The sequence below is a fragment of the Thermobia domestica genome, chromosome 18 (assembly GCF_964235325.1).
Source record: "Thermobia domestica chromosome 18, izTheDome1.hap1.1, whole genome shotgun sequence".
In the NCBI taxonomy this organism is placed as follows: Eukaryota; Metazoa; Arthropoda; class Insecta; order Zygentoma; family Lepismatidae; genus Thermobia; species Thermobia domestica.
In genome coordinates, this window is record NC_137471.1 from 53,831,337 (window position 1) to 53,846,283 (window position 14,947).

Below are 14,947 nucleotides of genomic sequence, written 5' to 3' on the forward strand. Positions count from 1 at the left end.
ATACCCTCCTCTGCTCGAGTGTCATGAGATACACTTTGCTCATCTTGTACTGTACCTAAACCACTCTACCAGAAGCACAGGAATAACGTAGTCCCACAACAGACTTCATCAACACGTTTTTGTGTTTATTTACGTTCAAATTAATGCGTCGCATGACCTCATTTACACCAATCGCACCAGCTTCAACATGGCCTCTTTCAAGATAGCGGATATTCTTTTTATAACATAACAGATCATATCTACCATCTCGTATCCATGTATGCTCATTTTGTGTCGTTACATGACCACTTTTAAAGATAAACTTGCATTTTCTCAGCATGTCCTTAATGTGCTGACGTCCCACATTTGATCTTTCTCGAGCTCTAGTGTCTCAACGTCTTGGACACTGCAGCTATACTTTTGGCTGTGCGAGTTTCCCGAGGTACTCTCTATATACAAAGTTTCATGAAAATCGGGCTCTGATAAATACCTAGGGTTCCTTGTTAGTTGAACTGATAAGAGATCAACATAGACTTCCATTCAATCAGTATACTGCTTTAATAATAACAACAGCAATTATTCTATGAAGATCTGATCCTTTTCCCAGGAATAGAAACATATATTGAAAAGAACGGATATAGAAACTCGTGGTATAAAACAAATATTCACCGCTTCTGTACCAAATTATCTTCTCTAGATTCATAGTATCGTACTGGTGATCCATTTAAGACCAATTTTTGGTTCCTAAAACTTTCTACTTTACATTCGTTATAGCAAGTGATACAGAGTCAGGAGTTCATAATATGTTTCAGGAGCTAAAGACATTTCATGCATGAACATACGGGGAACTATAGTGCTGCCAAAATGTCATGACCCGTGGCAAAAATGCAAAGTAAAGCTCACACTCACGTTCAAATAAGAGTTCAGCTGTTGCTAAGCGAGAGAGCTGTGCAGTCGTCCGAGTGGAATTCCTTCAGCCGATAGCAGCGCTTGGGACGGAAGACTAAGTGTCAAGTCAATGTGGGATATCTATAATATATATTAGCTTAAGTTTTAGTTTATACCTAACTTGTAAATGATAAATTTACTCCACGAAATTTAACTGTTACATTTTCAGAACAGTTATTTCTAATAGTATTAAGCTTTTTATTAAACCATTTTTCTCTTGAACATTACTATAATGGCTCTACGAGGTATTCATTGGGAGTAGAAAATTCACTGCGTCCACTAATTTGACACTTCCTTTGATGCTTGATTTCTTTTTGTTTCCTCTTCAGAATACAGTAAATAAATGCTTTGTTTTTCGTATTATAATAAAAAGGTGGAACGTACTGTTATTTTCTACATTAAAATACAAATTTTTAAGAGCTCAAAATTTCCTACGCAAAAAAGGGAGAAGAGGAGTAATTGCTAGCTTATATAATTTACGCATTAATCATTAAAAAGAAGTAGCTCCTTCGTGGCTAAGCGGTTAAAATACGCGTCTTTCGCGTGGAAACCCGGGTTCGATTCCCGGCGGGAGCTCGTGGTTCGGATTCCAAGTTAATCAGTAGGTCCACGTCTCATATAGCCTCGCTGCTGAATGGGACGTTAAAATCAACTCATTAAAAAGGTGGTCTCATTTATCTTATCTGGTGCAAATTACATTCAAAACTATGAAATGAAAATATAATACACTTAGGTTCTTAAAATCATCAATTAACAATCATTCACATAACTTGAAGTAAACACGGAGTAAGGTAAGAAATATTCTTTAATCTACTTCATATAACATGCTGGGTGACAAAACAACTAGTACAAAAATGGATATGCAAAATCTTTGTTACGTCCGTTGACAAAGTGCACTGCACAAATTACCTCGTCTTTCACACACCACAAAACATTTTATATTTCATAATCTAGAAAGTTTAAAAAAGATATTTTTACATTTCTGCAATCAGAATAGCAATACTATTATGCAATACATGTATCGTTGATGTAAAGTTTGTGCTATTGCATATGCTAGTTCATACTCACTCAGTTATGGAAGTCCAACACTATCTCACTATTCAACATCCATCCATGCGTATCAAACGAATACCAATTATCTTAACGAATTAACGAGTAAACGATTACAAAGAAAAAAAAAATCTTAATTTCAAAACAAATATAATTATTTTCGATCTCATAGTGTTCATTGGTGCTGAAACTATCTGAATCAATTGAAAAAAAAAAAAAAAAAATGAACGCGTGGTAAGTCAATAAGTATGTGCACTCTTGTTCTAATCGTTTGTAGGTTGGGTGTACGGCTTTCTGCGCTTACAAGCCGAGCAATGGAATCGTGGCAAGTCGCAACATTATTACTTCACTCTGCTTTGCGCTGTTGCGACATGGCTGTACCACTGCCCGTTAGCACCACAGAACAAGAACATTCCGCAATCAGTATTTTGTGGTCTGAACGTGTAACATGAGCTGAAATCACATAGAAGATTCTCAGCACAATACTGAAGCAATGTTTTACCACGGCTACGTGTTTGCAAGTAGATTGAAAAGTTCGAAAGCGGTCAAACCAGCGTGAAGAACGAGGGAAGAGTAGACCGCTTTTGAACTTTTTTTTTTTTTTTTTTTTTTTTTTTTTTAATCCACTCATCAGACCACAAAATACGGCTTATGGAACAACGTTCTTCTGTTGTGCTACCGAAGTCACGGTTACTACGCAAAGCGAAGTGAAGTGATAACGCTGAAACCTTCCACTAATGAAGAAAATTGGAAAATTGTGCCATCTATCGGCTTGCGAGCGAGGAAAATGACCTTGCTCCAAATCTTTCTTTTATACAAATTATTATCTATATCATACAAGCTATATCTGAACAATTCGAGCCGAGAACTTCTTGTTTCACCATACTTAACATAAAGAAATTTTAATTCTTAAAGCAATTCCATCTGGATTCATTACGTTTCTCTCTGACAACATTAGAACAATAACGCACATCCTTTCTGACTTACTCTCGTAAAAGGGTTCAACTTTAACTAACACTCACCCTGGCAATCCTTTAAAAAAACCTGGATTATGGCATTCTTTGTATCATTTCGGCAAATTATCATTATTGTTGCCTTCGACAGCTAGACATTAATGAAGAGCTTTAGCTCTGCAAATATTTTATTTTAAATTTCATTCAACTTATTTATCATTTTCCCCTCAAAAAGTATTAAATTCAGCAATAAGTTATTGAAATGCTGCTGCTCACTACGCATACTAACTCACAACTTGGCGATATTAATAAAAAAAAAAAATCTATAGTAAAATTTACTCATAGTTGTGTACTCATTCCGTAAATAATACTACTATTTGTTCTTCGCTACTTCGTAACATTTTGGCAGTTTTAGCAAATACAACAATTTTTATTTTAACCCGGACCGCAGTCCTGTATAGGCTCTATTAATCATTTCAACACTGAGACCAACAATGTTCCAAGAGATATATATATATATATATATATATATATATATATATATATATATTTACTAAAATTAAAATTACATTCTAAACCTTAGCTCAGCTACAGGTTCCGTTGCTTTTCGTACTTTGTAGGGGTGAGTGTTAGTTAATCTTAACAAAATATGTCAAACTGTATTACCTACGTTTAAGGTTCAAGTTTAGCTTGATTTATTCATACGGAAAATGGCCACTTAAGACGAAAATAAGTTTAAGTAGAAATCACTTTCTATAATTTCCGGACGGAGACAGAGAAAACCCGACTGATTTCACCGAAAAGTTCTTTCGTATATCCTTGAAACTAGAAAATCCATCCTGAGTCGTAAATATCATATATTTTCTTTGAAGCTGCTTTCAGTTTTATCTGATTAACGTACAATATCTCTAATTTGCATTATTTCGTCTCTTTCCCGTCAAAATGACCTTGCTCCAAATCTTTCTTTATACAAGTTATTATCTGTATCATACAAGCTATATCCGAACAATTCGTGCCGAGAACTTCTTGTTTCACCATATTTAACATAAAGAAATTTTAATTCTTAAAGCAATTCCATTTCTATTCATTACATTTCTATCTGACAACATTAAATTCGGAATTAAACATTCGTCCTTAACCCGTAAGTACTCGCGCGGGTTGTTCACAGACCCCCAACCAGGTAACTTTTGTGTTGCTAGCCAGAAGTCCTGATGAAAAAATATTAATAAAATGTCTCAAAAAGAGTTCAAAAAATCTGATTGCAGCAAATATTATTAGAAACATGTCTAGAGTTACGCTACATTGTCTTAATTATTAAAAAAATATATATTTTATTGTAATAAAACAAATATCAATTTGGGGGGCTACTGGACTCCCGCGCGAATACTAGTGTCTCAGAAAGGGCGTGAGTACTTACGGGTTAAAACATTTTTTTTAACTAACACTTTACAAATTACTTAATTAACCATAATGTTACCTGCCTTACAGGAATGAACATAATTTAAATTACAAAAAAAAAGTACTTACATGATAATACATTCTACCTTTTTGGGTAGACCACAATAACTTGGCAGAAACACGCCAAGAAAACATTTCTGAGTTTATTTGGAACACGATTTAAATTATACCGTTAAGTACTATCGCATTAAAACTACAGTTTATTATTATTATTATTATTTCGTAGTAACAATGGAATTACTATTCTAGTTCTCTGGCTTCGAAAACTAACCAGGTAAGTCATGAGATAATAAATAAGGAGAATTTAAAGTTTCAGAATCCTTCATAAATCACAAATTTTGATTGAATTTATTGTACTGTAATTTCTGGTAACTTTACTACAAATATATTGTTAAATTCCAACTTTTACTTCATATAATCATTCTTTACACTTTTACAATACGCTTAAAACTTGCCCTGCTACATTCAAATGAAAGACTCGAAGTAATCTTTCTTTTGGAGGAATCTTTAAAAAAAAACTGGTTATTTACAAAACCGCTTAATGTGATTGTAATTTTTCGATAACAAGAAAAATTCACCTCCTACTTCAACTAAAAATAATAAACGATTGCTCAGCGTGAGAACTGAATCACCTGCAGTTCTCGGAAAAATGATTCTCTTTTAAACACAGATGTTTACAATAAATAATATGAAAGCAACTGGAATTGATATGCCCTTTCACTTAATTGTTTTCATTTTATAACGCAAAAATAGTAATCAATGGGAGCATATTACTAATGATGATTATAAAGAAATATTCCTAAAGTCCATAATTTTTTCTTATCACAAGATACATCCACAAATCCATTCAAATCAGAATAATAACGCTTTACAAAATCACTTATAAAATAAAAGCAAACCAAACCTTAATACATTTTTTTTTTCAATGTACGCATACATATGTACTGTAAATTAATCCTTTACACCATACCATATCTCATCATCTTATATAACAAATAATATACATGCCTCATTATAATAATACAATATAATCAGTCACCGGGTATTTGTGTCACAAGCAAACTACAAAGTCACCAAGAAGACCACACAATTTCCTTAAGACCTTAAACATAATACATATTTATTCTATGATAATACAGGCATAGAGATTGCATGACAAAGTTATTTACTATCGAGAAATATTTATAAAAATTGTTCATTCAAGGTTTCATTTGAAAAATCCTTCAAAAATTCAGCAGGAAAAGGATTAATTAAAGCATTATAGTAACCATCTCACCAAACATTTGTCGGGATTATTATAATTTTCTTAAATAAAAAAGTGGGCACCCCCTTTATCACTCACATTAAGATGATATGATGTTATATGGTTGTTTTTGTTGTTTTTTATCCATATAACGGAAACAGGGACTTTTCTTTATATATGTATACCGGGTTTCAGTTTGACCTACTGCTCGTATCTGCTGCTGATCAGTTTCATTGGTTCATGAATCCATAGCCAGCCCACATATGTTCATAAACCAAACATCTTCGTACTGGCATAGGCAATATAACAATCAAAACTAAATTCTCGCATGTGATACAAATGCAATATACACATATTTTAATTTATGTACTAATATATTTCATTACCCACAGTATCATATTATCGATCTTTATTTGTGGAATGCAAATAGATATAATTTACGTGTTACGAACTTACTATTGAAATATTCCTACCTTAAACCTCAATTAAGATTTGTCATGATATATTGTCATCATTTTTCAAAGATATTGTTCCGTTACGTTAAAAGATATATTAAATATTAGGCAGTTACGCATTCATTATGAATGGGCTGGAAGTGGCTTGTTATTTATTAATCACATCACACTATTTAAGAGATTTGAAACACTTATTTATATTCACTATATAGACTGAATTATGCTTCTTACAATGTGTCAGAGCAACAGTACTACCGCCACTAATAAGACATGTTCCTTGAGAATTCTTTCAATCGGTACCGTACTAGTCTTGGGAAGCAAGTAACACACACAGTAATGTACTAGAATATTTTTTAAGTAACTGTAACAAGTTATTTTAATATACCTACTTAGTTAAGAGAACGAGAACAAAGAGAAAAAAAAGATCTTTGTTATTACTTATATAAAGAAGTATTTCGAAAAATCGGATATAGTAATTAATCCTACCAATTTTTTTAAGGCGTCCTTATTCATTTGGTCTATTGATGATACGAAACTTCCTACATCTTTCGTCTTTATGAATAAGGCAAAAGTGCTCCACCACAATTACACCTTATGTTGCTTCTTCTTAATATCTAAACACAAGAATTTTCCTTGAACAGAATTGTCTACTTTAGAAGAAATTCTATATACTGGTAATTGCTTATTATAGTAATTAAAAAAAAAAAAGTAAACTGGAGTAAATTCTAGAGTCCTGATATGACGTTTGATTCCGGTACCAATTACTACAATGCTGCTATGTCAGATCTATTCGAGACATTTGAACTCCTTGAAGCACAACATACAGGACAACAGATTTTGCAAAAGTGTTCGCCGTTAATTGACAGAAGTACATTTGAATGAATGAATGGAAGACAGAGAGACAGACACGAACACAAAAATGAACACGTAAATGGAAATTTTAGTCGAGGATTGGGATATTATAACAAAACTTATGAACAATAATCATATTGTTCACACAAGCGAAAGCGAAATAATTATTCACATATCATTATACGTAAATTTCTCTTTTAAGATGAGCAGAATCTCGATTATCCGATCTAATGTGGACCTGACTAACCTCGGCGACCTGGATAATAGACTTTCTGCAAAATGAAGGGTAGTACTGTATATATAATAGTAAAGACCTGAGGTACAGTACAATAACCAAACATACCTATATTAATTGCAGTACAGCCCATTCAACCATTCATTCTCGGATAATCGGGGCCCTACCGTAGCTGCAGATCTGCTTAGGGAAGTATCTAGCTATTATTGGAGATGGCGACTTGTTACATAAACAGCAAAATACCGTGTAATTTTTCTTCTTCTTCTGCTCAGCCTTTTTCCCAGTTAGCTGGGGTCGGCATGTAATTGTGGGCAAGCAATCTTTTAAAATCAAGAATGTAGAGAAGTAGTCAGGAGAAAGTTTTCCACGACATAGATCTCGACGTTTTTTCTTCTCAATTTCTGACTTTTGAGATCTACACTATGTGAGAGAGATTCTGCTAACAGATACTGTACAGCAAAGTAACAAAAATCAAATCTTCCTTTTTCTCAAAATAATAATAATAAAAGCACTTGCGCATGAAAAGAGATCTGCACAAATGAAAGTCATACAATATTTGTAAATTGTAAGGAATTCAGCAAATTCCAGAAAATATCTAATGGATTTAATTCCATGAAGTAGCTGCAATTCTAACAAGAGTACTTTTCCTTGAGATAACATTTTAAATAGTAAACATACTCTTTATTTACTGTGTCTAATATTTAATCCATTATTAACTGAACTGTTTCAGTGTTCCATAACACCTTTCTCAACAAATCTAGACAACACATCAGAAATTGATTTCACTTCTCAGAATTTTATCTTGCAATACTTAATATAAACTCCTTGCACTTGACTCCTTTTATTTTGAAAACTTGCTGTGAAAAACCTATGCAAAAAAGATATAATTTTGTACTAGTTTGTGGAAATCTTGCTCACTTCCAACACGCACTTTGTGAAGATGGAGGTGTCTGGGGAGGGGAGAGGTTAGATTTTAGCGCAACGAATTTACATTAAATAGTGAGAGGTAAATTCAAAGTGAGATGAACTACAGATGAGTATGCCCAGATCTGCTGAGAAAGGTGTCACGGAACACAAACAGTACACTTAAAAGTACACCAAATATTAGACGCAGTAATAAGGTAACTTACCTTATGTCCCCGTCTTTTCTTTCTAATTAGATATTCCTTTCCTTTCTGGAAATGCCGTTACCACCATTTTTGTCCTATTGCCGGGTCTATCAAAAATGGACTGACGACGTGCTCAGAGAAAGGAAATACCCAATTGAAAAGAAAAGACGGAGGCAAAAGGTTATAAACATGCGCCCTATAGTTTCTATCAGTAGATATTACACGCAGTAAATAAAACAGTACATTTACACCTTATTATAAACATGTATCAATTCATATCTTAAGAAACATTCTAGCTTTTTAAGTAATATAGCGATTAGGGCTCAGAATTTCAAAGTTAGAGGAGCTTGCCAATCCAAAAATAATGGTTGCCAGTATCTCTCATATACAAATTACCAGTCCCTCGGCCTTTGGTCTGACAAAGAAAGATATTACATCAGGGCATAAAATTTAAAAACCAGACAATTAGATTCAGGATAATCAATTTTGAATTGGATAATTCATATACATATTAAAACTTTTCTTACGTACTTTAATTTTATGTATTTATTTGTTTGTCACTGACATCGTGACGTGATTGGTTGATCTATTCTAGACACTGGGCTGTCCCCCGAGCTGTTATAGCTTCAAACAGAGGGAGAAACAATCTCTCACGCTGACGCGTGAGGAGGCACTACCATTTCGATTGAGGGTGAAAAAGGAGAGAGGAATTACAACGTGAAGACTTCACATTCCGTGCTTTCTCCCACTCAGTGGCAATTATTTTCGTGCGAAACAGAAACTGCGCAGCCCCGTGGGTTTAGGCAGAAACCATTCCTACTAAACACTGGTCGCCAGTTCTAAGTTTCTAGTCGCCAAGGCGACCGGAGATTTTGCGCCCTGTTAGCGATTATACTTTAAAAGTAGCTTACCCAAGACTTATCAATACCCCTAATGGCTCTTTATTGCTGAGAAATTACATAAATATGGAAAGATTGAAAGAAAACTTTACAGACTATACTACTGAATATTAAATAATTCACAATACTAAAATTTTATCAACAGAATGTGAGCAAAAATATACTAATATTGGAGCAAATTATCTAACAATCTTCATAGCCCAGACACTTTTCAGTACACAATAATACTACAGAATGCCTTTATTATCTATAAGATATTTTTATATTGAAGTATTCTTTTTTGAAAATTAACACAAAATCAACCCCTAAAAAATTTCAATATAATATTAATTTAGCTGCCTTATTTGGACACTTATATATATATATATATATATATATATATATATATATATATATATATATATATATATATATATATATATATATATATATATATATATATTAATGTACGAAGCATTTCTACCTACTGTATTCGATTGACGACGTAAATTTCATTCAGTCAGGTACTACTAGTAAGAGTCAACAATATTGAATATACCAGTAATGCTGATTAAGTTGGAATAAATACTTCTAATATACAAAGTTATAGAATCTCGTAACAATTAATTGAAATTTTATTAAATAACTCTTATTGATATTTTCAAAGTATGCAGAGAGCTAATGTGCGAATAGTTTCAAAGTGAACACTTTATTTTCTTTATCAAAATTGTTTATATAATCAGATGTTATTAGAATATTGATCAAATTACAGCTTTGCATGTGAGAGAAAAGAGCATTATTTATTATCATTATTATTGTTTACTTGCTTCTTTATTGTAAAGAGAATAAAATTATATCAATTCTGGCTCTTAACGTTCGAGCCTATGAAGAAGGCATCCAAAAGGAGGCAAAAATGTGAATACAAATACTTGATACTGGCATCAGGGAATATGTTCTTTGGCTTAGTCACTTCTCTGAAATGTGTACAGAAAACGTTCGTCCATATGGAGGCTTCGTCCAAAAAGTCTCTTCCGATATTTATGTTCTCTAAGAACAAGCTACGTTCTTCCATTCTCAGAGATCAGTTTAGGCAAGTTCAATATAGCTATATACCTTCGGTTTAAAGAGTTTCATGTTGTTTACATGCGGCGTTAATACCTCACATGTTAACCCAATTAATATGCTGCCTGGTCTACGAAACAAACATATTCTAATGATATCACTTAAACCAACTGTAGTCTATACAATTACGTCCAAATACATAAATTTATTGATATGTATGACCCAATATCTTAATTTTATTAATAATAGGTTAACTTATAAAGCCCGCTCCAGTTGTTGTTGTTATGTTTACGGAGACACGAACAATGGCACTACATTCAATTATGAGAAGAAACCGTTGTACTAGCATATGTTGGGACAAAGAAATCTTCTATGCAGATGCCCACTTTACATAACGCGCCTGCTTTCTACGGACGCACCCGTGAGCGGGTTCTTCTTCGCCCTGCTCTGACGCAGATAAAAAGTAGTACCAGCTTGATGAGAGAATCTACCACAAGTTGGTAAATAATCCTCCTACAATTGCACCGTGCATACCTTATCTGTAAAAACAACAACTCATCATCACACATTTCTAAATGACAGCATTGAAGAACACCGACCCATATCCATTGAGTTGTAATAAATAAAAATAATAATAATAATAATAATAATCAACCTGCCTACGGCATTAGTTTTGTATCGCCGGACCAATTTGAAAATCGTAAAAAAAAAAAAGTACGAAAATGTACTGTATTCGATTATATTTGGTTGGATTATATTAAGTGACGTTAGATTACGCTACATTAGGCGTACAGTATTACTCTACGGATCCATAGTATAAGTCGTAGTCGTAGTAGTAGGAATGAGTTAGAAGCCCCGCAGGGGTTTGTTGGGTCCTGTTTTCGACATAAAATGGCAAATAAAAACTTCCCCAAATTTTCTCGTACATTTTATAATCTGTAGATCCGTATAGTAAAACAAGTGTAACTCTCCGTGAAATAGTTCATCCGCCTCCACATTCAGTGCCGCTTACATCAAAAACACCCACTTTCCTAATTTTTACTATTGCCCTTACCTGACTTTCACTCACAAACTTAAATAAATTCTTCCCTTGTCGCGATAAATTTCCTAAAATAGGTCCGCGATACAGCACTTAACCACTGGCTACTAACCGCCTTCATTCGCTATCGCTAGCTTGGCATTACTATGAAAATTGAGTATTCAGCTCTGATAAAGAAAGAAACCACCTTCACCGGCATTTTAGAACTTCCCTTCTAACTCAGTCCTACTTTTCGTGTCTGCGTAAGAATATCAACTGAGGCGTGTAATGTAAAAGTTAACCCCTGATCAACAATGAACGTTTGCATTAGATAAGTGGAACAATGACAGTCATCCGACTTAACTAAGTTGTTTTTTTGCATCTTGTTTTTTCAATGATATATATTTCTGGCTTTGGTTTAAAAGGGCCAACGTCATTTTTTGGCAAAAATGAGCTGTTCGTCAAATTTTAACGCATGTAAATGGATACTTTCTTGTGCAAGAAAAACAAATATCAATATGAGTAGTATATATTCCAAACTATTTTATGTTATTTGCTTCCCTTGCACAACAAAACATCCATTTATAGAAGTTAAAAACGAAGAGTAGGGCCTATCTCATTTTTGCCAAAACGTGGCATTGGCCCTTTTAGACCCAAGCCACAGATATAGGTATATTGACATGAACTAAGCAAGAAACCAACTGAAAATTCACTGAACCATCCTTCATTAACGACCAGACTTGACATATCTAATTCGTACTGTGGACATTTAATTATCCAATGATTCCATAGAAAATAATGATTAACAGCTTCTTAAACAGCATTATTATGATTTATAAAAATACTCTTTTTTTTTCCACAAAATATAAATGTTACTTACATATTTTCATCGTTCACAAAGTTTAATTACTACCGATATTTCATCACAGAAATTTAATATAGAATAACGCACAGCTTTCAGGAGTGACTCGAACATGAAGGAAGTATTAATTACGTGAAGTTCACAATGAATGAAAAATGAAAAGAAAAAAACGTAAATATAAATATAGGTACCTTAACGAAAAACACCGGGAAAAGGGATGTTTCATAATTCCATACCTTAGTCAAAATCTCGGGAAAATCACAACCCAATGTTACGTTTCTACACGCCTTTATAAGGCCCTGGCGTTGGAACAATATTGCTTCCTTTGCTTGTAAATGTTGTTTGATTTATAGAACTACCCGTACCAGCCGCAGAGGTGTTCGCAGATCCATCTTCCTTTTCTTCAGGTTTTTCTTGATTTCTTAAACCATACAAAGGCATTCCCATAAACGTTGGAAGATCTCCTTTACCAACTGAACTACTTATTGTCCCTCTTCTCCTTATTGGTACGTCTTTTGGTTGCTTCAAATCTCGATACCGAAAAAGTCCTTCTCCTGGTGAACTAGGAGGAACGTGAGGAAGTGTGTACCAGTAACGGTAAGTAAAAAACCACATTAATATAGCTATGGCACCACTTAAAAATTTCTCTATCATTATATGAAAATACAGAATAGTACCTATTAACATTACATCCCACAATACAGCAAGACAAGTCATCGCAATAAACAACATGCGGATGTAAGGAGTAAATTTGTCGTAAGATGCTTTCAGCGTTATAAATTCATCGTCCTGTAGCCCACGTAATGGTCTGTTGTCCTCTACATCGCTACTATTTCTTGCATATTCCTCATTCCTTATCAGATCTTTTATCCCTTCCCAGCCGATAATCGCACGCGCTTCTTCTATTATGAGAAGGTTGCTGTATATCAATAAAAATGCATGACCGGATAGATCTAAACCATGCCAATACAACCCTTTCGCCAAACATGCTTTTTTCGTCTGATATAATTCAGACTTCACATTGCATCTTCCGTAAGTAGATTCAATATACACAAACAAGCTTGTCCAAAACCACCAAATGAAAGTTCCAACTCCTAATCTGATAAGATGTTTTACAACCCGGTCGCGTTTACCACAACAGTAAGTAAAGCTTGTGAGAAATACATATGGTACTGTCAACACTAATGTCCAACCCCATGCCAATTTCACAAAATATTGATTGAACATATTGTCCGATCTTGCGAAATATGTCTTCGGAAATGGTAAAACATCCGCTATTAAAGAGACTATAAACAAACTTCCACCATATACACCAACTTTTACACTTGTATCGACAAACAGTGCCTTTTTACAAACATGCATCACCATCATCAATAAAACTTGTTGGATAGATGTTGGTTCTGGAAGTGGTTTTTTCCCTTGGAAGTCCCATTTTGAAGATTCTGTAGTTGGACGAAATTTAAGACCACTAGATGTGTTAGCAGTAGGATGCAGAGGTCTCCTTTTAGATGCCATATTTCTGCACGAATGCACTTACCTTGCAATTTTCTTCTGCAGTCAGAGTTGCCAGTTACCAAGGAGCCTTACTTCCTTCTCTACGGAAGTGTTATTTACTTCCTTCTCTGGTGTAAAACCCGATAATTTACATTTACACGTGTTGCGAAGCGCAAGGGACCGCAAATAATACAATTTGAAATTATATTTGCCATATAGAATATCGCAATGTTTTCTATTTAATTTCCAATAATCGAGATAGTAATTATAATGAGTTTTTTTTTCTTTTTGCATTTTCTGCGTTGCGTTATAGTAAGCAGAATTTTGCAAAAAAAAAAAAAAAAAAAAAACTGGTACGGAGTGACTCCCGTATTTATCTAATTTAGGGTTGCCAGACGTCTCGGTTTCCAATGAAAGAATTAACTATCCCGAAAAAGGCTTTCGGGGCGCTTGTTTGTCCCGGTTTTCGTTCTTCAGATTGAAAAAAAAAATCAACCTGCAAGAACTAATACGTCTAACCTAAAAACGGAATGTTCTCGGAAGATTTGTGTAGCCAATTAGTTTTGCTATACAAACAAGGAGCTGGAAAATCACTTCCATTCTTTCATCCTATGGGTTGTTTAGCTTCCAACCAGAGCACAGAAATAAAAAGATTTTGGCCTAAAGTGGATCATTTTAGATACTCTGAACTTATTGTTTTACACTTCCATTATGCTACATCAGACATTTCTTATAAGACGTGCTTGAGAGAGGTGCCGACTCGTGGTTTTAAATTTCTACTTATTATTATTTTAAAATCCATTGTTAGCGTCAGTATTTCTGTTTTGGAAATCATATGAACTGCGTCTGTATATACTTTACGACTTAAAGAAAACGAGTTCAAGAAGTTTGCGAACATTACCGTAGCAAGGGGATCAGTGACGACGCCAGAGGGGGGCAAGGGGGGCGAGCGCCCCCCTAGTACCTACTTCTGCCCCCGTGACTGCCACTTAGACTGCCCCCCCCCAGACTCGTACAATCTTTAAACATTCTACATGTAGTATTTTATATCAGTATCATAACAAATCTCATTGTCAAATTGTAGTCTACTTTCCATGCATTTACTATGTGGCAGATTAGTCCTCAAGCTTTCTTCTTTGAACGTCTGGGTATGCACGCATATTTCTGTTTTCTAATTTAGCGCATTTTGAGGTAAATTTTAGTTATACTTCTTTCTTATGATTTTTAATAATTGTGCCTAGCGAACAATAGTAGATTTGGTCGACTTGTTTTCTTCTCATTGGATCAACTTCAACTTCGATTGGAAACAAAAGAAAGGTAAAACCAGTTACGTAACTTGTTTGTATTTAAC

The 14,947-nt window shown here is 34.1% G+C and overlaps 1 protein-coding gene across 1 annotated transcript; it reads right to left on the reverse strand.

Moving 5' to 3' along the window:
- Window positions 1-1,714: 1,714 nt before the first annotated feature.
- Fitm (acyl-coenzyme A diphosphatase Fitm) lies at window positions 1,715-13,671 on the reverse strand. Its single transcript, XM_081745851.1, has one exon. It carries the CDS (start codon window positions 13,615-13,617, stop codon window positions 12,382-12,384), a length of 1,236 nt encoding a protein of 411 aa, XP_081601977.1. The 5' UTR covers window positions 13,618-13,671; the 3' UTR covers window positions 1,715-12,381.
- Window positions 13,672-14,947: the final 1,276 nt, after the last annotated feature.